Source organism: Chenopodium album, chromosome 4 (assembly GCF_948465745.1).
Source record: "Chenopodium album chromosome 4, dcCheAlbu1.1, whole genome shotgun sequence".
Classification (NCBI taxonomy): domain Eukaryota; kingdom Viridiplantae; phylum Streptophyta; class Magnoliopsida; order Caryophyllales; family Amaranthaceae; genus Chenopodium; species Chenopodium album.
The window spans coordinates 56,101,167-56,125,398 of NC_137837.1; the positions used below are offsets into that span (position 1 = coordinate 56,101,167).

The 24,232-nt window shown below is 38.3% G+C and overlaps 1 protein-coding gene and 2 non-coding genes across 3 annotated transcripts; 2 read left to right on the top strand and 1 right to left on the bottom strand.

Moving 5' to 3' along the window:
• The first annotated feature begins 6,714 nt into the window (after window positions 1–6,714).
• Window positions 6,715–10,161, top strand: LOC145627943 (uncharacterized). The gene is made up of 5 exons (XM_081680285.1): window positions 6,715–7,290; window positions 7,390–7,533; window positions 7,631–7,675; window positions 9,904–10,047; window positions 10,138–10,161. Exons 1-5 carry the CDS (start codon window positions 6,715–6,717, stop codon window positions 10,159–10,161), a joined length of 933 nt encoding a protein of 310 aa, XP_081536411.1.
• A 3,296-nt stretch (window positions 10,162–13,457) lies between these two features.
• LOC145629853 (small nucleolar RNA R71) lies at window positions 13,458–13,561 on the bottom strand. Its single transcript, XR_014111981.1, has one exon. It is a non-coding gene; the product is annotated as a small nucleolar RNA R71 (small nucleolar RNA).
• Window positions 13,562–19,996: 6,435 nt separating this feature from the next.
• Window positions 19,997–20,102, top strand: LOC145629566 (small nucleolar RNA R71). The gene has a single exon (XR_014111731.1). It is a non-coding gene; the product is annotated as a small nucleolar RNA R71 (small nucleolar RNA).
• The last annotated feature ends 4,130 nt before the right edge of the window (window positions 20,103–24,232 follow it).

Here is a 24,232-nt window from a genome sequence, read left to right on the forward strand (position 1 = left end):
GTCAAGGAAAGATTGGAGCGACAAGTTGGACGACACTCTTTGGGCATACAGAACTGCATTCAAGACCCCTATAGGTACTACTCCGTATGGACTCGTGCACGGAAAAGCATGTCATTTCCCGGTCGAATTGGAATATAAGGCATATTAGGCTATTAAGGAGCTCAATCTAGATGCCAAACTAGCGGGAGAAAAGTGGTTACTTCAACTTAATCAACTCGATGAGTTTAGGTTGACGGCCTATGATAGTTTAGGTTGACGATAAGATGATCCTTCCGAGAGAATTCAAGGAGGGTGACAAGGTGTTACTATTCAACTCACGACTTAAACTTTTCCCACGTAAGTTAAGGTCAAGGTGGTCGGGTCCTTTTGTCGTAAAAAGGGCCAACAAATTTGGTTATGTGGAAGTTTTCGACGAACATGGCAACGAGTTCAAAGTTAATGGCCAAAGACTTAATCTATATCATGAGGGGGCTACAATTGGTGCAGTTGATATACTTCACCTAAGTGGTTCCAATTCACTCTGAGTTTCACTGTGGTAAGAGGGTTGTGCGAGACCTAGATAAACCAGCGCTTTGCGGGAGGCAACCCGTATTCCTTGCTTTCTAGACTAGTTTTCCTTTTTCTTTATTTTTATTTTTTATTTTAGAGAGGCGAGGAGAGTGAAATTTTACCGTTTATAAGTGTTTTTGTACAGGTATAAGTTTAAGAGCTCAAAAGACTTAGAAAAATTTGAAGACGAAGAAAAAGCTAAGGAAATCTTACTGGGCACGGGCCCGATCGGGCGAAGCTTGCCCGATCGGGAGCGCAACTAAGGGAAATCTCAGCTTTAATTTTGCCCGATCGGGCGTGGCTGCCCGATCGGGCGCGAAAGGAGACCTGGAAGTCGAGCAAATTTCGCCAGATCGGGCGAGGTTGCCCGATCGGGCGTGCAAGTGCAGTAAAAAACTCGAGCAAATTTCGCTCGATTGGGCGAGGTTGCCCGATCGGGCGCAAATCGAGTGAAGGAAAAGATATGTCGGGCGAAGCTCGCCCGACCGGGCGAGTGAAAGGGCGAAATTTTCGTTCGTGTTCGCGCCCGATCGGGCGCGCAACTAAGGTTATGGAAATTAGCATAATTCGCACGATCGAGCGCGCCTATCTGGCCGTCCTCTTTATTCTTTTCCTCTTCTTTTTTTCCTCACTTTCTTCTTATTTCATCTTTCTCACCATTACTTTCTCTCTCTAAAACCTCCATTTTTACACCTTCAAACTCACTTATTTTTCAAGATCTTTTCCAATCCTTCCATCAAAACTCAAAATTTTTTGCATATTTTTAATCCTTTCATCTTTCCCTACAATCTACACCCAATTTCTACCATTTTCTCTCAATTTTCTCTAAACCCTAAGAGAGAGAAACTATTCAATTCCTATATTTTCTAGTCACAATGGCTCTCAAGAGATCAAGAACGGTAAGGGGGGAAAGCTGAAGGCAACAAGAGGCCAGAGTTGACCCGGATTTGCAAGTTCCGGGATGGGAGAGGGTGGTCATCACCACCCAAGAGCAAAAACAAAGGATGCTCAACCTCACTACGAGGCAGGTAATTCCCACTTGTTTTATTCATCACCCCACCCTTATTAGATTAGGAATTGATAAGCATGTAGAAAAATTGTTCAAGGGAGTTGGCATGAGTGGTTTCTTTAACTTGCATTACGATACTTATGATTATTTAACCTTAGAATTCATTTCTAGTTTTAATGTCATAAAATCAAATGCTTTAATTTCTCATGTTCAATTTCGATTATTTAATAATGATGTTAGATTGACATTGAAAGAATTTGGCAAACTTTTTGAGTTAAAATCGGATAGGCTAATAGAACCACCCCAAGACAACATAGCCGTTGTCTATCAATCCCTTACGGGGGATCCTAATTTGAACCTCCAATATGCCAAGGGCACTTGGATACAACATCCCGTGCCAAAGATTTGGCAACGGTTTGTTGGCCTTACCAATTTTGGAAGGCATGAACCCGCCAATGTTAGGCGGGATGAGCTTGAATTGCTAGGGTCATACATGATCCCTAGGAGTGAAAAGCTCAATATAGTCCACAAAATGGCCAACCACTTCCAACGGGTGGCCAATGCGGCCGAGGCGGGTAGGTCTAGGGTACCCATTTATTTTGGTGGCCTAGTTACACACATAGCGGTCAAACACCTTAGCTTTGTCCCTAATGATGACGGTAAGGTAGCCGGCCCAACTATTATGGACCTACCCTATTTAGGTGGCCTTAATTGGATTAATGTCATGGGAGGGGAGACTTGGTGGGTGATTCAACGGGAATCGGGTAGGAGGGATAATGCTTTCACTTTACCTAACCCCACTTTGACCAAATTTGAGAAGGGGAAGCCTTCTTACACTTTCGAGCTTAACGGTCAAGGTGAGGTTCAACCACCTCACCCTTCACCTCAACCCCACCAATCTCCCTTAGGCCACTCACCTCATCACCATTCACCACATTATCCACCACCTCCACCCTTTACATATGATGTTCCCACTTCCTCTACCAACTACAACATAGACCCCAACGCCCCTTATGACTTCTCGGCTTTTAGGAGCCAATTAGATAGGATTGAGATGGGGTAAGGGAGAGTTGAGGGTATGGTTAGGGATTTGGACAATAGAGTATGGTCTCTAGATAGAAGGGTGGGGTATGTGGAGAGGAACCTAGGGAGGGGTTTATACCCCATGTATGATGATTACGCCCGTCGGGGGGCTATTCCCCCCGATTCACTTGTCCCCGATTGGTTCCAATATCCGCAAGGTGGATATACGAACCCAAGTGCCTTTGGTACCTACGTCGACTACTCATCGGTCCATGGTTTTGGGACCGATGTACCTTTTGGTGGGCTTAGGGGGAATGTGGACCCTAACTACTTTGCAGGTGGTTCGGGTTATGGAGGTGGTGGCTCTAGCCATTGAGGAGCCGGTTTTAGCCACGGAGGGGGCTATTCGAGGATGGATGAGGATGAGGAGTAGGCTACACTCCCAAGTCAATGAGGGCATTGCTTGATTTAGCTTGGGGGGGGGTGTTCTTTCGCTTGGTAATTCTCTTCCTTTTCTCTTTTTATTTGCTTTCTAGTATAGTTTTATTACTTTCCTAGTGTAGTTTTTATTGCTTTCTTATATATGAAAAAAAAAATTCAAAAATAAAAAAAAATTCAAAAACACGTTCCAATGAATTGTAAATCATGCTTCCCTATGCCCCATACTTGAGAAAATTTGTTTTGATTCTTGGTTATTGATAATGAGGATTGTGGATTTGTTGGTCATGATTTGAAGTTTAATTGCTTGGATTCCTAAACATGAGTCAATTTTGCCAACTATTTGTGAATATAGTGCTTGACTAGTTGATTTGGTTAGGAAATGTGTGATAGTTCCATAATTCCTGGTGTGTCAATGAATTTGAGTATTGATTTGCAACTATGAGTAGTGTCTCATGACTTATTATTATGCACATGAGGAGGACGAAGGCGTTCATTCTTTTAGGTAGCCTTCAGAGTATTAGATACATTTGTTCCCTTCTTGTTTACCCATGTTGTTGCTTGTGCCCTTTTATTGTTTATTTTGCCACATTACAAGGCTATATGAGCCCCCATTGGTTACTAGTCCCAAGCTTGGCTTGGGGGAGCTATTAGTTGGTGAGGTGAGGGAGTTGTGGTGTGCATATTATTTGCATAATGTGGGAATAAAAGAAGAGTTATTGTTCTTTGATTTTTGATTGGAAAATATTGATATTGTGTTTCAAAGTTGAATTTTCCAATATGAGTTAAAAAGAAAAAAAGAGCAAAAGAAAAAAAAATTTAATGCTCAAATGTTCTATTTGAAGGTTGTTCAAAGAAAAAAGAAAAAAAATTCAAGTAGGAAAAAAAAAGAATGAGTTCAAAGTTTGTTTTTCACTCAAAGTTCTACATTATCATATTTTTTATGAGTGATTATTGTAAGTGTTGGGATTGTTTATGATGATTAGACTTGTATTTGGTGGTTTTTGTTGGAGTTAGTTATGTTGATGGAGATTTATGATCATCACTTGTTTTGATCATGGGTTTATTAGGATTTGGCTCCCTTAATGCATAGCTTTTCTCTCACATAATCCCAAATTTATCCTACCCTTTACCCTAGCCTTACATTACAAGCTTTAAAGACCTTCCGACCTTGTGCATAGAAGTTATGTAAATGTGAAAGTGTTGTTTATCAATGCAAGTTATGACTTGACATATTTCGAGTCGACTAGTAGGATGAGCGTACATTTTTTTATACACACGAGAGTGTGAGTTGGGAGGGCATTGTTCACATTAAAAGGGTTGGTTGGAGAGCGATCTAGTACATCTTTTACTCGCCACATAAATGAGAGTTGAGTGTGTGAGCACTAGTCTTGAATTCTATATGCTCTTGTGGTTTGCTCTACTTGACAATTGTTGGGGAGGAAGGGTGATTGGATGAATAAGATTGATTGATGTTGAAGCATGTTCATTAGATTTACCTTGAATTGTTGGTATTTGATTTGATTATTTGGGTGAAGTATGTTTTATATGTTCATTGATGAGCTCTTTTCTTAGGGACAAGCAAAGGTTTGGCTTGGAGGAGTTTGATGTATCCATTTTATATAGTAATTTACCCCCGTCCCTTTGTCATAATTAGTAGTGTTTTTGGCTCTTTCGAGCCACTTTTATTACTAATTTGTGTTTTCTAGTGTTTTCGTAATCTTTGTTGAGTTTTGTAGGAAATTGCGCCTTTGGAGCATTTTCTCGGTTTTTTCATGGAGTGACTATGGGAATTAGAAGTGCACGACCATCTCGGAAGCCCAAGGCCGGTTAGAGTCATCGAGCCGGTGATTAAGGGATCGGTAATTGGGATCTCGAAGCTTTGGACTGAGTATTCAAGACCCGAAGAGGAAATCCGGATTGGGCCGAGAAATCAAGCCCAATCGAAGTTCGAGCCTCAAAGTGGAGCAAGGGCCCGATCGGGCAACCTCTAGCACGATCGGGCGCGGCGCTGCTGGTGTTGTGCGTGGCTTTTATAGCGCGCCCGATCGTGCGAGCCTCTAGCACGATCGGGCGATGCTGCTGGGAAGGAACGCGAAGAAAAAGGCGGGCCCGATCGGGCGGCCCTTCGCCCGATCGGGCGCGCGTTTTTATAGGACCTGATTAGTTTAGCCTTAATTTTTGTTTTAGAAAAACGTTTAAGTATGATTTTTGTACGGATTGGAGATTACCTTCTTTCTTAGACTTTCTCTCTCTACTTAGAATATTTCTCTCTCTTAATTTTTCTCTCAACTTTTGTTCTTAATTATTTCCATTAGTTCCAGATTTCTTTTTGGTAACAATTTCTTCTCTTTTAATTTCAGCTATTTTATTTACTTCTTTGATTATGCTATTATTTATTTATTTGATTAGTTTAGTTATGATGATGCGCGATTTGTTTAATTTCTAGGGTTTATGGGGATCTAATAAATGATATGAAGGGGTAATTTTGTGATTGTTAATTATCAATGCTTGGTTGATTTCCTATTGATTGATTTAATGCTATGCAATTAGGTTTGGCCAGATTTAATTGTATGAGTTTAGCAATATTAATTCGAGATTCGACAGATGAGAATTGATGTTTAGGCTTAGTTTCAATAGGCGGATTAATTTATAAATGGTTAAGTCGAGATTCGACAGATGAGATTTAATACCGGTAAATTAACTCTGTGATTATAATACGTAGCGAAGCCCTTTATAATCTGATTAACCAATGCTTGATGATTTCTTATTATGATTTGCCCTGGAATATTGTTTATTCGTGAACCTATGCCCTAGGCCTTTTAATATTTAATTTTCTCCCTACTTTATTCCTTTCGACTTTATTCTCCGTAGTTTAGATTTTATTCACAAAAATATTGGTTACTTAGATAATTTAGACTATAATAATTAATTAGGAGTAAAAAGACCTGTTTCCCGATGGAGTTCGACCCTACTTCCTTATCTAGTTTAGTTGGAGGACTTAGGTAATTATTTTTGATTAGGGGATACGACTTTACCCTGTCATGGATTGTGGATCAGAGTCTGGTTCATCTTCTTCCGAGTTAAGTGATTTAGACATTAATTGGAAGGCTGGTGAAGAAGATTTGGATGGCAGTGAAGAGGAACAGGAAAAGTGGCATATACAGACCAGAATAGGTCTAGTAGGGGTGGTGGAGAAAAGCTTAAAGGTTGTTGATGTTGGTGAGCAGTCAGACCAGAAGCTGAATCAGCTAGTGAAGGACATAGGGTGTAAGAATCTTGAGCTGCAGGTGGAGGACAGTGATTCAAATGAAATGAGGTCTCTACATGGGTCAGATGAGGATGAAGATTCAAGCCCCTGGTTCAGAGAAGACACTGACTTCAAAAAGCCAATTGTTCTCCTAGGCAAGTAGAAGTTCACAAGCAGTGCTGTGCTTAGGAAGGCACTCAGAACTCAAACTATAGAGAACAAGTATGAGTACTACTGCCTACATAATGGAGGGAAGAGGATAACTACATTTTGTAGGAGGAGGTGAAATTGTGAATGGAATCCAAAGAGAAGCCAACTGCCTCTATGCAAGTGTGGTGACGAGATTAAGAAGTGTGAGTTCAAGGTGTTAGCAAGGAGATTGTATGGTAGTTCAGCTTGGCAAATCAGAGAGCTAAGGTTAAAGAATAGGTGCATGAGAAGCAAGATGAATGACTTTATGTCAGTTGAGTACCTGTCAGAGAGGTATGTAGAGGAGTGGAGAAGCAATTCGACATGGAAAATTAAGAGCTTCAGAGAAAGGGTGCTAAATGAGCTAGAAATACAGATTGGTTACTCTTTGGCTTGGCTAGCAAAATCTAGAGCAAAATTGATGATTTATGGGTCAGCTTTAGAGCAATATTCAAGGGTTTGGGATTATGGAAAAGTTGTGCTTAAGTATAATCCAAATAGTGGGGTGTATGTGGTCGTTGAAGGTGTAAACAGACCAGAACCCCCTATTTTCTTGAGGATGTACATCTGTCTGGCATCTTTGAAGAATGGCTTTAACAAAAGTTTTAGGCCTCTTATTGGCCTTGATGGTTATCATTTAAAGGGGGCCTACCCAGGTCAGATACTGGTTGCTGTAGGCAAGGATGGGAACAATAAGATATTTCCCTTTGCTTGGGCAACAATTGAGGTGGAAAACAAAGAAACCTGGGGATGGTTTATTGAATGTTTGAGGAAGGATGTGGGTGGTGTAAGTGGTGGCTTAGGGCTCACTTTCATGAGTGACAGACAGAAGGTGATGTTATTTCCACTCCACTTATGCATTACACCTTTTAATTTTCTTTTTCAACTTGTGCTTAGTTGAGTGTGACTAACTGTGTTTTTTGAATTTTAGGGGATGCTAGAAACCTTTAATGATCTTATTCCATCAACTTATAAGAGATATTGTGTAAGGCATATTTGGGCTTACTTTATGCTCCAATTCACTGGTTTAACTTTCAAGGAGCTTCTATGGAATGCAGCCAGAGAAACTGTTTTGGTGAGTCTCTAGATCCTTTAGTAAACTCTTCCAATTATATCATGTTCTGTGTTGTTAGTCTAGTTGTGAACTATATTTGTTTGTTTATGTATTGTAGTTTGATTTTGAGGCTACAATGGAGTCTATCACTAGTAGAAAAATGGTAATTTGCACAGGGATATAGGCACCGGTTCTTAAGAATCGGTGGTAATAAAAAAAGGGTGAAAATGGGCCGGGTGTTAAGAGTAGAGTATTGGCACCGGTTCAAACCAAACCGGTGCCAAAAGGTTAAAAAAAAAAAACGGTCTTCTTTCATCTCTGCTTCTAGAACATAATAAAACCCAAACTTTTGTACATAAAACCCTAACTTAACTTCTCTCTTTCCGCCTCCATTTCATTTCCTCTAATCTGATCTCTCTCTCTCTCCTCTCCCTCCTCTCTCCTCTCATTTCCTCTCCCTTGTTCGATCTCCTCTCTCTTTCTTTTCGTCGATCTTCTTTCATCAACTCTCCCTTCTTCGATCTTTTCTCTCTTTCTTAGATCTTCACAACCACAAATTCGACCATCGCCTCAAAGCCCACCACTACCACATCATCAATGCCGCAAAACCGCCACCACCACCACAAAGTTTGACCACCGCCGCGAAGCCCACCGACATCAACAACAATTTCTGGGTATAATTATTTCAGGTTAGGGTTTAATTTATGGGTTTAATTCAATTTTAATCGATTTTGTTGGATTTAATTTTGGGTTTGATTTTGGATTTAAATCGATTTTTTTGGGTTTACTTAATCGATTATTAGATTTTAATTCGAGTTTTTCTCGATTTCTCGGGGTATAATTATCCGAATTTAATCGATTTTGTATTTAATTCGATTTTTTTTCTTTTTTTATGCGTTTTAATTTTGGGTTTAATTAATTAGTTTTTCTGGGTTTAATTCGTACATGCATGTGTTTTTTTCGATTTTTTTTTTAATTTTGAGTTTTGTCGGGTTTTTTTTTAATTTTTTTTCGAGGATTTTGTTTTTTTTTTCAAATTTTTTTTTTAATTTTGAGTTTCTGGCTTTTTTTTTTCCAGTTCGTGAGTATCTTCGTCGAATTCGGGGTCGGAAGAGCAAAATTGAAGGTCGATATTGCTTATACTATTCAGCAACTGCTAAACAATATTCGTTAATCCATTTGTTATTTTTTTGTTTTTTTTTGTTGGCAAGTGTAAAATTACAGATTATGAATTTTAATTTTATTATGTATTAATGTATTATTATTGGAGATATTATTATTGTTGGCAGAAATGTTTATATATAACATTTTGGTGATTATATATGAATTTCAATTATACTTTAGCATTTGGTGTGTAATTCATTATTGATTATGAATTTCGATTATATTTGGTGTTGTATGATTTTTCTGCTAATTTTTAAGAGAAAAAATACCAAATTTTTTTTATTATTTTTTTTTATTTTTGGACATTGGCACCGGTTAACCGGTGCCAAAAGGAGGATATCATATTTTTTTGGGCATTTTTGGCACCGGTTCACCGGTGCCAATGACAAGTTTTGCCACCGGTTTGATCGGTGGCTTTTTCATGCACTAATTGGCACCCCCACATTGACACCGGTTCAAAACCGGTGGCATTGAGGGGTTTTGAACCGGTGCCAATTTCGTTTTTTCACGTAGTGTATAGAGTTATTATCAGAAGATGCTTTTGAGTACCTAGGAAATACTCATGCCAAACACTGATCAAGACATGCCTTTGATGATTTTTTCAAGTCCAATATGCTTTTGAACAATATTTGTGAAACATTTAATGTTGTTATAAAAGATGAATGGGATAAACCTATTCTCACTCAAATGGAGTGGTTAAGGAATTACATGATGAAGAAGAAATGGGAAGGAGTTCAAAAAGTAGATGGGAAGAACATGCCATATGTGGGTAAGGTGTTTGGTAGGATAGAAAAGGCAACAAGATATTGCATAGTCCATATTGCAAGGGGGGACAGCTATGAGGTGAAATTGAATGGGGACCAAGTCACAGTTTACCTAGGACTTAGGTAGTGCTGTTGTTACCACTGGCAGTTAACTAGGATCCCATGTGTACATGCATTTGCATTTAGATTAGATAAAAGAGTGGACCCAGATGACTATGTGGATGCTTACTACAGTAGGGCCACCTATGTTCTAGCCTATGAGGCTGCAATTAACCCTATGCCAGGACCCAAGCATTGGGATAGGGTGGACCTCAGATAACCAGTTCCCCCTCCAGTTAGGGTTATGCTAGGCAGGCCAAAATCATAGAAAAGGAAGCTTGAAAAGGGAGAGTGTGTATCTGGCAGCAAAGAGCCTCAACCAAAAGCATCTAAATTTCAGAAAAGGTGCAAAAAATGTGGTCAGCTTGGTCATTATGCAAAGACCTGTGGGAATGAACCTAAGACTGAAGCTGCAACTTCTGAGCCAAAGATATCAACCAAACCTGTCCTAAACACACCTTGGTTGCAGGAACAAAGGAGAAAAAAGGCACAAAGGACTACACATTATGTAAGCTTGTGTTATAAGTCCTATCTTGTTTTGCCATGTTTATTTATGTAAAATATATGTATCTTAGTCTGTATTCTTATTGCCATATAGACTGCAGTTGGTGCAGGGCCATGAAGCATTGCAAATAGGTCATTTCCACAAGAGCAAAACCAGCAGTAACCACCTACTCTATCCACTCAGCAATCTCAAGCATCTACAACAACAACAGCAATATCAGTAAAGAAGGGAGAAAAGGGCAAGAGCAAAGTTGTTTAGTTCAATTATGTACCCTTTGTAGCTTGTGTTTTAGTGAATGAACAATTTTAAGTATCAACTTCTGTCTGTAATGACTTAGTACATTAATTCTGCTAGCTTTTGGAACAATTGCACAACTTAACATTGCAATGATATGAAATTAAGTCAATTGTCCCATAAAAAAATGTTGCATTATCCATAGCCATAATTGTTACAATTTCAAGGAGTCCACTCTAGTTCAGCAGACTTAAGGTTACATAACCACAACTAACAACAACTAACAACAACAACCTAAGCCAAGATAACCACAACTAACCTAAGCTTATTTAAGCACAACTAACCTAAGCTTACTTAAGCACAACTATCCTATGCTTACTTCAGCACAACTAACATCATCCCTAGCGTCGTCAAAACACAACAAATGACAACACCCACAGCTACACACCCAAACCATTTATTGTTCTGCTGCCCTTCTTTAGAGTACCTCTTCCTGTCACCATTGAGAGGTTTGCACTTTAGCTTTAGGTTGTCATTCTTAGTTAGGAGGCACCTTCTTTGTCCAGTAAGATCCTCCACTTCTCTTTGCAGTGAGCTTATCTCACCCTTCATGAGTATTTTTTGTCAAGGATCAATTGGTTAATCACCTCCCTTTGCCAATTAGTCCCATCATCTTCATCCACCCACTCAAAGCTCTTGCTTCCCCTTGCTTCAGTTTTGGGATCGTAGAATTTTCAAGTCAAAAACTTTCTTCCTGGATTCTCTCTAGTCCATGAAGTTAGCCTAGCCATGGGAATACAACAGTCACACTTGTATTTTGAGGGTGAGCATCTAACCAAAGCCATAATTCACTGCATATTCACAACGATACATTAAGACATTAAATATTATAATTACCCAATTAAAAACCCCCAATTTAACAATACACTCAAGAACCCTAATTTATTTTCCAGAAATTAAGTATCAAATTACACCCACTACAGTTCGATTAAAGCCAACACATCATTTTTATGTACTAATAAAGTTTCTAATTAATCATATAACTGGAGATTATTGGCCTAAATTGTTCGATTAAACTAAATAACTAATCTTTTTCCGCTGTGCAATTCTTCCCTATTCAACCCAACAATCACCAATTAACCACACTCACTGAATTTGCTTTTGACTGTTTAATTGAATTTGTGTTTGAATTTGAAGAATTTGTGTTTTAATTTGCTCCAATTGATACCAGAACGATTGCAATGAAGGCAAAGCATGAAGAATTGTATTTAAATGGGAAGAAAAAGAAAGTAGCCTTTGGAGTGGACCCCACTTCACAAAAACAGTAACGGAGTAACGTAATTGGTAGTTAATTTAACAGTTTATGTTTTTGATTGGTAGTAAAATAAAAAAAAAATTTAAAAGGGTAGTAAATGTGAAGCAAGGAGCTTTCCCTGGTACTAAATGTCAAATTTTCCTTAATTTAACTAGTTTTAATTCTTTTTATTTTCTTTTAATTTTTTTGAAATATAAATCCCCTTTGGGGTTTAATACCCTAAGAAAAATTACTCACCTAGATTAGTTTTAGTTTAGCTCATTTTATTTTCTCTATCTGAGGATTATATTAGGACTCTCTCTAGTTTAGGAGTAGTTTTAGATAGAGAAAGCTTGGATTTTTTTATGGAGTTTTGAGAGGTTGAAGAAGCTAATTGTGGATTTTTTCTTCTCATATATTCAATGAGTCTTCCTAAATTTCTCTCATCTTTATTGCTTTCCTTTATTTCTTGTTTTGTTTAATTGTTTATTGATTAATTTTGTTTATTAGTGTAATAGTTTAATTTTAGCTTTAATTCTAGCTTTACCTTGTTTTTCATGTTCATCTTTATCACGTTAATAAAGATTTTTTTTTGACAAAATTTTAATTAAGATTTTATCATGTTCATCTTTATCATGTTAATTAAGATTTTATTCTAGGGATTTGGATGAAGATTATGTTGATGAATTGAATGATTTATTTTGATTTGTATGCAATTGATTCTTGATTATTGTGTATGGATGATGCTTATATGGATTAGAATCATTCTAGCTAATTGATTTTATATTCTTAATTGTGCTTTTAATCAATTATGCGAAAGTGAGTTGTTTGAGAGTCTAAATTCCTCCATACCTATGATCGGCTAGTTGCAGGAAAGTGAAATAGTTTAGTAGGATGATTAACATGCTTAATTGCGCGAGAGTGAGTTGTTGATTGTTCCTAATTGAGGTCATTTTTATCTAATTGCAATGTTGTTTTTGAATGAATTAATGTAATTAGATTCCAATTTCCCTAGTTTTTGCGGTTTGCTCTAAGTAGTGTTTTAAATGTTCCCTTCTCTCTATATCTCGATCATACGAGTAGTCTAATTAGCATAGATTAATACACTTAGTCTTCGTGGTTCGACCCTTTACTTGCCACTATCTAGCTTATCGAAGAGTTTAGGTATTATAAATATTTAATTTGGTTAGGGTTAGTAGTCCCTACGACCTATTAACTTAACCCCGATCAATTTTTGGCATGTATTTTTGCAATTGTTAGAGTCATTTTATTTTCTTTTCTTTTTTGTTTTGCTTGCTTTATCCTACTTGTCATTGCTAATTGTTCTCTTAGCTTTGGTGGATGCTTAGGAGATCTCAAGGCCCGCCCACACAAAACATTGACCACGAGATCGACCGAACTTTGAGACAAGTTTGTAGGCTTTATCAAGAAGAGGGAAGAGGTTTTGGTGCTATAGTGAATAGTGGGAGTGACTCTTGTTCTTCAAGTGCTCAAAGTGAGGTAATAGAAGGAGAAGCGGATGAAGTTTTATTTCGTGAGTTTGGGAATCCGGAGGATTACGAGCTCACGGGAGGAATTTTTCTTTCCGTCACGGAAACCAACTTTACCATCCATCCCTAATACACAAGGATGGTACAAGGGGAGAAATTTTTGAGTTCACCAAGAGAAGATCCCATTGAGCACCTTGATAGATTCCTTGAGCTATGTGCCATGATTCAAACCAATTAAGTTTTTCAAGAGTACATCCGAATGCATCAATTTCGCCAATCACTTTCGGGTAGAGCTAAGAAGTGGCCCAAGCAAGTGATGCCAAATTCTCTCACAACATGGAGAGAGATAGTCAAGGCATTCTTAAAGAGGTTCATTTCCGAAGAAAATACCGCCGAGATGAGAAGGAAGATTGCATCATTTGAACAAGAAACGGATGAGAGTCTTAGTGAAGCTTGAGAAAGGTTCAAGGATTAGTACAAGCATGTCCTCACCATGAATACAATCAAAGCTTGCTCATGCAATTCTTCTATGATAGATTGGAACCCATGTCTAGAGCTAACTTGGATGTAGGGGCAGTGTAAGGAGGGTGATCCCATTTTAGGGGGTCCTTCCTTAAATGCCCATTGGCCCTTTAAAAGCCTAGGACTTTACACTTTTTAGGGTGTATTAGGATTTGAATTCCTGACTGTTTGGGAGACCTTGAATTAGAAATGATACTCTCATCACACTTTTTTTTAGGAAACAAGTAGGAGTCGCCAATGAGTTTTAGGAAAACTCATAAACCTCGTTCACGCCTTTCTTCCATGTGGAGTTCATGGAATAATTAGCACGAATCGTAAGTTTAACCGTGCCTAAATTGATCTACATAAACCACAAATGAGTTCGGGAGCGAGGATACTAAAATAACGTTCCTTTTAGGGAGGAATCGCTATTCTAGCCCTAGTACGGCCTCTACTAGCTCTTCCTTTTTCACAATTTCAGTACCAAACAATATATGCAACGTGATACCTAAAGACTAAGTTAGTTGATTTTATTTACAAGCATTAATCACGTAGGAATTACATTGCAAAAGTCGTTATTCTTTGTTAAATCAATATTCGTGAAAAGAACAAAAATAAACAATATTTGCCTTGTCTTAAGTGATAAAACAACAATTAACTATCAAATTCTATTCTTGATTATAGAATACTATGTGAATTAATTAATTAAATTTTTGTTTAAAGTGATCAAAAAACACTATTTATTCAATTAAAGTTATTTAAACAATAAAGGAAAGTGATTTATCTAAGTGCTCAGGACACTAACCATTCTTCTTTTATGTTAAATCTCCGTTTAATGTGTTTATGGACTTTCTTTCTTCTTCGTACCTTCAAGAGCTTCAATGGATGGATTAGGGTTGAAGATTAGTTGGGAAGAAAGAGGGAAAAGTAGTATGATAGTAAGAGAAGTAGAGAGATTAGGGTTTTGAGAATAATAGGGTTTTAATTCTGATTTTTCTAGTCCTCATAATGCTGAACGAAGACCCCCTATTTATAGGCGTAGGGATTTAGGTTTAGGGTTTTAGAGCCGCGCCGTCAGGTGGAGCGCGCAACTCCCTGAGTCGCGCTGGGTGCCAAGCGCATCTCAATGAGTGGCGCGCGCCAAGCGCGCGCAACTGATTGAGTTGCGCTGGTGTGCGGTTTGCCTTATACGAAAGCACGTTTTTAAAACTTCCATAACTTTTGATTGCGGAGTCGGATTAAGGCGTGTGATGTATCATTGGAAATCTCTGAATGTCTACTTTCCAATTTCGTTGAAGTTAGGTTAAAATATGTTATGGATCAAACTTTATGGTCGTTGGGGTGCAAGGGTGTCGGTTTTGGGCCCGGTTTAGTGTTTTGATCATAACTTCTTTATTTTGGCTCCAAATTGGGCTTATAATATACCGTTGGAAAGTTCTTTGAAAGGGATATCCATTTGTATAGGCCTTGCATGGGAATTTGATGATTGTTTTATCTGTTTGGCTCGGTTTTAAACAATGTAGGTTCCATTGAATCCAATCATTGCATTTGGGTCCGTTATTAATCAAGTTTAAACATGTATGTGACCCGTAGGCGAGACTAGGTCGTTGAAATATTATCTACCCTTGGTCAAAACAAAATTTATAATCTCTCAACACACCCCTACACAACGTATAGAGTAAGTCGAGGGTCGAACCACTAGGAATGGGAAATGAATGCTAAAGTCAAGGCTGAGCTATTTAGAATCAATAAAGTGTGGTGTGTGTATTCAAAACAATGAAACAATCAAATGAAATCAAATTTAACAAGCACTAGGTTTAGGATCCGCATGTACTCGGAATGGACATAGCTAATTGGGATTGGAGATGACTAAGTCAAGTGTTGCGAGGGAAAATCAACTAAGAAATCAAGAGAGAAAGGTAGGCTAATGTCCTAGAGGTCAAGCTAGTGCCAACTACAAAAGACTCTAACTAGGAACCTTGCAAACCTACTCAATCGACAAAAGCAAGCCACGTATCAATTTTCCGTATCAACGCAAGCTTACAATGTATTCTACTGTAACAAATCAAAGTTAGCTACTCTTTAATTAATCACACACATGCACTTAATCAATCAACAAATTTAATCACAACATCAACTCCACCAATTTCCCCCAATTAGCATCAATCCATCACACATACATACTTCACCATTACCCTAGCAAGATAACTACTCACAATCCACTTTCTCGGTGGAGAGAAGTCAAGGAAGGGTTAGGGAGATAGCACCAATGCTCATTGTCCCTTAGCCACTCAAATACCTCGTCATCATCATTCTTCGCCATAAAATGGATTTTCTTTAATTGCTTAACGTCAAGGTAGAGAGAATCAACATCCCCCACCGGAGTGCAAGATGGAAAATAATGCCTTAGCTCAAGGTTGGTCACGAGCCTAGTGACCATGCTCCCACAAGGGATCTCGCCGGATTCCCTATCTTGCAACCCTTAGCAATAGCTTGCAAAAGTGTACCCCAAGTTTAAGCGACCCCGATACTCTGCTCGAGTGGCCACCCATAAAATCTGAAGTTCTAATTGGCTCATCTTTCCCAATTCTTGCTTCGGGAACACCAAATATCCCAATAGCCTATGGAGCACCCGGAGACATGGTTGGTATACCTTACTAATCTTGGCATACCGGGTCACAAAGTCACCACAACCAGAAATATCGTCCCACCACGAATTCTGTTCATACTCATCGTTGAAGAAGAACTCGGGATCCAAAATTTCCGAATTTGGATCAAAATCAAGAGCTGCATTAAACTCTTCCAATGATTGATCAAATTTAATGTTGAAGAGTTGAAATTGAACACGGTAGATACCACCTTCAATCACCGCAAGATCAAACGTGGCCAAGAACTCCAAAGTTGGTTGAACATATGTATGGAAGCTCTGGCTCACAAAAGACCCCATGCGAAGGTTGTTGAGCAACTCCCTCAAGTCTTCATCAATCCCCAATTAAATCATATTTGGTTGAAAATAGTGATGGGAAGGCTTGAGGGAACAGTTTGCTTTGAGCTATGAGTGTCTAGCTTTTTTGATTGGGTCGGTAATTCTATGTTTAGGGATAGGGGTAGGTTGACGTTGTTGTGAGGTGGATGGAGAAGGAGCGGGTTCTTCATTGGTTTTACGTTTCTTGAAAAGGCTTTTAAGTGTTTAGACATGATGATTTTCAAATGTAGCAACTCAAAACACCACAATCACCCCAAAGAAACTCCAATCAACAATATTGAATGCTTCAATTGAACTCCTTAACCAAAACCGACAAGCAACAATTCACTACCAAAGATGAGCAATCATAAATACACACAATTACCACCAATTCAAGCCACCAAATTTATTCAAACCATATACCAAGCATAAATAAATCAAGAACCAAGGCTCAACATTTTCAACGAAGCACCACTACCAAAAATTCGATCACAATAATTCTCAACAATAACGATCAATTTTTCTACACAAACAACAAACAACACAATGTAAGCAATACACTACCATTATACAACACAAATAACCAACCAAAATCCAATTTCAAACATCAAAACCATCAAAATACATACTACTACTATTCATGCCCATGAATTAACTAAACATGCAATTATATGGTATAATAAAGAAATTAAGAGTAAGAGTAGATGATTATACCATACAAGAAGCAAGTTAGAGCAATCTTTAGCCACCAATTTCCATCCACACGAAAAACCCCAATTAAGCTTCAATAATGGAGGAGAGAGAATGGTGGTTGTTATGGGTGAAATGTAGTATGAATTCTTGCCCCTTTACCTGAAAATTTCTATAAAATTGAACATAAAACACATAAAAAACAACAAAACACCATTCCATTACTCGTTTCACTTTATGTAATCCAACTCCAAGAATTCAACCTATAATTCCAAAGTAAAAACAAGTGAAAGAAAAGAAAAGAAACTAAAAGAAAGAAAAATAAGAAAAATTGAAATCAAAAGAAAATGTTAGAAATCTCCGGGTTGCCTCCCGGGAAGCGCTTGCTTAAGGTCCTTAGCTCGACCCTTCCTCCAAATCACGGAGGGTCAAAGAACACAACCTTGTCAAAGGTAGCTGATAGAACAACTTCTCCTTCATTTTTAATCAACCTCTCATTGTTGCTTGACAAGACTTCACCAGCTTGCACATCAAAAGCAATCCTTTCATTTCTCATCTTAGATCTCATTACCTTCTTCTTTGAAGCTCTTGATTTCTTCTTGATTTTATTTCTTTTTGTAGACGGTTTCACACCATCTACCTCCATGGAATCCTCCTCTTCCTCTCGAGGGTAGAGCTTAAACCAATGAGGAATGTCAATCTCCTCTTCGTTCATAGCCTTTGGAAGTTCCTTCTTTTCTTCACTAACTTTCATGCAATTAAAACTCACAAGCACATCATCAAAAATATCATGAACATTTTTAGATGAAGAATCAATCACATACACATTGTCAAAAGAATGAAGGGAATCATCACTCTTGATTCCGTTCACAAGGGATAAGGACTCATGCATTGGCTTTAACTCAAAAATCTCTTTCTTGTTACCAACTCTCAAGTTAATTTGGCCTCCCTTAACATCAATCAAATATCCCAAAGTAGCTAGGAACGGTCTCCCTAAGATAATAGGAATGTGGTCATCTTCTTCTATTTCAAGTACAATGAAATTAACGGGAATTGTTAAACCACCTATCTTTGGGGGAACATCCTCAAATCTTCCCTTGGGAAACTTGATGGACCTATCGGCCAATTGCAAAGTCATGTTGGTAGGAAGAAGTTCTCCTAGCTTTAGCTTCTTGAAGACCGAGAATGGCATTATGCTCACACTAGCAACCAAATCACATAAAGCATTCTCAAAGATCTTACTCTTGATTTTGCAAGGAATGGAGAAAGTACCCGGATCTTTCATCTTCTTAGGGTGGTCATTGTGAATCAAAACACAACACTCACCAAGCTCCAATGAATCTATCTCATTACAATCTCTCTTGCCACTCAAGATATCCTTTAGGAACTTGGAATATCTAGGCATTTGGGTCATGGCTTAGGTAAGAGGGATAAAAAGATGGACATCCTTCAACATTTCAAGAAATCTCCCAAATTGTTCATCTAGTTTGTTCCTCATAAACTTTTGGAGATATGGAAGGTCGGGTTTTCTCACTTCCTCTTGCTTTCTCTCATCACTCTTCTTTTTCTCATGGCTCTCTTCTTTGCTCACATCTCTTGAAACATCTTCCTCCTTTTTCTCACTTGAAACACTCATCTTCTTGTTCTCCTCACAATCCCTAGAAACTCTCTCTTCAAGAACTCTTCCACTCCTTGTGGTGATGGAATAAACGGGTTTCTTTGGATCAACTCCTAGAGAAGGCAATGAAGAAGGACTATCACAATCTTTTAAAGTGTTTGCTTGTTGGGTGATTTGTATCTCAAGCATTTTGTTATGTGTCATGATCTCATTAAATTTCTTATCATTCACCGCTATATAGGTGTTCAAGAATTTTGTTTGATTTTCAATTATCTCCTCCAAATTGGACATGGATAATTAAGAATAGGAATTTTCACCAACACCTTGAGACTTTGGACCAAATCCGGGTGGGGGTCCCCTTTGATTGTTTTTAAAATTTCCCCTATTTTGATTGTTCCAATTGCCTCAATTTTGATTGTTTCCAAAATTTTGGTTTTGGCCACCAAAGCCTTGAGATTGGCTTTGATTTACATAGCCTTGGCCTTGGTTTTGATTCTCATAACCTTGGTTATTATAGTTGCCTCGGAAATTTTGGTTTCCTTGGTTTCTATAATTACCATTGTTATAGTTATCAAATCCACCTTGTTGGTGAGAATTTCTATTCCCAAAGTTTCTTGGTCCATCAAACCTTTGACCATTGTTATTGTTTGAGACAAAATTCACATGTTCACATTCACTATTTTCATCATCATCAGGACTTTCAAACCCATTTTAACAAGTAGAAGCATCATGGTCATAAGACCCACAATTATCATTAAATAGGCATCCATTGGGCATATTGTTAGGAAGTAGAAAGAGGACTAGAGTTAGAAGTTTTACCTCTCCCGTTAATGTCGGAGGGATGACCTTGCACATTGGAAGTTACACTCTCAAGCTTGTCCTTGATTGTTGTCATCTCCTTCCCCAAACTTGCAATTTGAGAGGACAAATTGTTGATGACATTAAGGTGATCAACTGAGTAAACCGTTGATCCATTCTTGCTTGAAGGCTCTCTTTCTCCTTCTTGCCAATCCATGCAATGGCACACTAAATCTTCTATAATGTCCACAACCTCTTCTTTGGTTTTGTTCATGATTTGGCCTCCGGCTCTTACATCAAGACACGATTTTCCTTGAGGATTCAACCATCCATAGAAAATTTGAATGATTTGATATGTTGGAATGCCATGATGGGGACATTCTCTTTGATACTCCTTATACCTCTCCCAAGCTTCATACAAGCTCACACTAGGCTTTTGCTTGAAACTTTGGATCAAAGCCCTTGCCTTCGCCGTTTTCTTTTGGGGGTCGAACCTAGACAAGAATTCCTTGGTAACTTCATCCCATGTTCTAAAAGAATTTTGCTTGACGTCCTTGTCTAACAATTCCAAGGCTTAACCTATGAGAGAGAAGGGGAACAACTTGAGCCGAATAAACTCTTGAGAAACACCATTCACTTTGATAGTATTGCAATACTTCTAAAACTCTTTGAGATGGTTTAGCGGACTCTCAATCTTAGCCCCATTAAATTGTCTTCTTTCAATTAAAGTGATCATGGCTGGTCTTATTTCAAAGTCATTTGCCAGTGTTGTTGGGAAAGCAATCCTACTTTCAAACTTATATGCACCGGGAGTTCCCAACTCCTTCAAAGCAACTCTTGGATTATCTCCCATGCTTACTTGATCCTCTTCTTTTCTTAATTGATGAATTTCTTCTCTTGGAAAGCTTGGACTTTAAGAACGATTAGCAACCCTAATCCTTGTTATGTTTCTCTCGATTTTCGGATCAAAAGGCACTAAAGTCCTTCCTCTTATCCTACGCATACAAAAACTCAAAGCAAATATCAATAGCACGGCTACAAAATTTAGCCTAAAGAGAAAAATCTTTTTGTATTTTTGAGATTATGGTGAAATAGACTCAACAACAATAGCAATCATCTACACCATTCCCCGGCAACGACGCCATTTTTGACCCGTAGGCGAGACTAGGTCGTTGAAAACTAATCTACCCTTGGTCAAAACAAAATTTATAATCTCTCAACACACCCCTACACAAAGCATAGAGTAAGTCGAGGGTCGAACCACTAGGAATGGGAAATGAATGCTAAAGTCAAGGATAAGCTATTTCAAAGCAATAAAGTGAGGGGTGTGTATTCAAAACAATGAAACAATCAAATGAAATCAAATTTAACAAGCACTCAAGAGATAAAGGTAGGCTAATATCCTAGAGTTCAAGCTAGCGCCAAATACGAGAGACTCTAACTAAGAATCTTGCAAACCTACTCAATCGACAAAAGCAAGCCACATATCAATTTTCTGTATCAATGCAAGCTTACACTGCATTCTAGTGTAACAAATAAAAGTTAGCTACTCTTCAATTAATCACACACATGCACTTAATCAATCAACCAATTTAATCACAACATCAACTCCATCAATTTCCCCCAATTAGCATCAATCCATCACTCATACATGCTTCACCATTCCCCTAGCAAGAGAACTACTCACAATCCATTGAAAATAAGATCAAAACTAAGCTAATCAACAAATTTATCATCATATCAATACAACTAATTCAATCACAAATTCAATTCAAACTTGAACAATCAACAAAACAATTGAAATGATAAGCTAAAATTTGAATTTAAGTAAAAAAAATCCTTACAAACTTGCTTTTATTAAATGGATGAAATGCTAGACTTAACAATCTTCAATCATCAATCAACAATAAAGAACTTCTCTCTCTACAATCTAGAGTTTCTCTCTCTAAAATTCTAAGCCTAATTTCTATTCTTATTCTCTTAAAATTTCCTCTCCCAAAAATACCCTTCTAAAAATAGAAAGAAAATCTATATATAGTAAAACTAACTAAGAGAAGTTAGTTAGATCGTCTCCAAATAAACCCATACAGGAGCGGCAAACCATAAGGGGGAGCGCGGCCGCGCAAAATTGAGTACGGAACAGAGACCCAGACAGGCGCGCGATACGAAAAAGGGACCCAAACAGGCGCGCCCGCGCTAAAGGGAGTCGCGCCCGCGTCTTGTCGCGTGCGCCCGTGCCTGGGAGCAGGGGAGCCCTCTTCCCTATCATTCCGATGCTCCTCGTGTGTTCCACTTAATGCCCTTGATAAACACGGAACCTTGCAGTTTCTAAACTCCATGTTTCCGGGTTCAAGACAAAAAATCATGCCCCCACGGCTTGAATGCACAGCTCAAGGTCTTTAGGAACTTGCACTTCTCCATGCTTGCTCTTCAAATGGAGACCACTAGGCATCCTAATCAATGCCAAACTTGGGAAGAGGCCTCGGGAAACTTGGAAAACGACCTTAACCTGAAAAATAAAGGAAAATAAGCAAATAAAAGAGAAAATAACAAAATAAACCAATAAATGCATAAAGAAAGAAATCAAACTAAGAAAATGAAAACTAAAAGAAATAAAGAGTAAAATCAAGGAAGAACTAAGTAAAATAGCTAAAGAATAACATGAAATTCATCCTAAAGAGAACCAAATGAGTGCCATAAATGACACTCATCAGTATGAACATGTTTTAGGCCTAATTAGTAATCGGACAAGGCTCTAAGATAACTTGGTCTAAAATATGGGTTTCAACTTACTTCATATTTCTTTTCATAGTCCATAAACATTTCAACTTCGATCTAACATGAAGAACGGATTTTTGTAACATCATTGCCCTTCCTTTCAGGACAAGAGGCGAAAAGTAGGTGTCTACAGTTAGCCCCCACTTTGATCGAGTCTTGAATAGACGATGATCAAAGTAGTCAAGGAAATAAATCCGAGACTCATTATGTGAAATTCCCTAAGAATAGAGAATCTTTCAGAAATATTAAGGATGTTGAAACAATCCTTGGTTCGCTAAGTGTTTGAAACAAGTAGCTATTAAGGCTAGAAAAAGTTTTTCCTAGTCTTAACGCGCTAAAGAATCTAGATTGATCCTTTGGAATTGTAGAACGATTTTACAAGTAAAGGTGTTCTGGGTGATGTCAAGTCATGAGAAGATATCGGTTATAAAAGGATAACAGGGGATGATTTCCTCTCAATCGTGTCATCGTTGGTCTAAAGTCCCTCGATATGTCATTGAAACTTTAGCCTGAATTTAACAAAGTAAAAAATATGAAAAGGGGTTTTCGGTATTCAAGCCGAAATGGTCCGGTATTCGAGCCGGATGTCCACAAGATAGAAATACATGTCTCAGGACTTGAGGCATATATCCAAATCTAGTGAGAGGGAAGAAAGTCAGCAACTCTCTCAGCAGTTTTGTCCACAAGATGAGTACACGTGTCTCAGGACTGGGGGCACGTGACTACATAGGCGCGACATCGTCTCGTCGCTTCTTTATACAGGGGGTGGTTAGACACCCTAACTGTCTGGTAAGTTAGTAAGCGCACTAACTACCATATTTGCTTCCATTCAAGAAGTGCATGTTCTTGATGGTTCGGCGCGTCTGTTGACTCGTCAGCTAACGCCTACAGTAATTCTCTACCTTTTAGTTTCGAGAGGTAGATCTCGCAAAGCATGGGCTGAAGTGAAATTTTATGCAACACCTACACCGTACAATTTTGCGCCGTACAATACGCTATTTGCATTATTACGCTGCATGAAAACGCCTTCCTTTTTGCTTCATACGTGAAAAAAGAAGAAAACCCGGACATTTGAAACATCAGTGCAGTAAAATGACAATCTTGTCTATGGGTGCTTTTACGTAAAGCACCACCACGGAATGTCATAAGGCACTCTTACGAAAAACGTTCAAAACATATGCTTGGGGAAGGCACAAAGCATGGTGTGCATGCAATATGATGCAAAAAACTAACAAAGAAGGAAATAAACTACAAAATGCAAAGAAATTTAAAAAATTTTGATAATTTGCGCGCCATTACGTCTAATGACGAGCAAAAACCGTTGAAAAATGATCAAACCGATTAAAATCCGGATACCAGTCATTTTAGTGACCAGTATCAGCGCGCAATTCAGTAGGTCGCGCTAGCCAGGCGCGCACATCTTTCTGAGTTGAACTGGTCCGTCACACGCAACTAATTCAGCTGCGTGCGACATTTTAATTCAGCAAAAAGAGAATCGCTGAGCGCGATTTTTCATTTCGCTTTCTCTCTCCTTCCTTCATGATTTTCGCTTCTTTCTCTCTCTAAAGAGCTCGGATTTTCTTGTTTTTAGAAGCTAAAGGAAGTAGATCTCGTCCCTTATTCATATTTTCCATAATTCGTTCATTCTTGGCTGAATTTGGGCGATTTTTGAACCCTTAAACCCTAATTTTTGAATTTCGGGGGTTTTTGATTCGACTTGTCTTCATGAATCTTTTTGTTTTTCGATATGACATGTTTAAGCAATATATTGCATCAAATTTCATGTTATGTGGAAAAGCATTGATCTTGTATGAGCATGG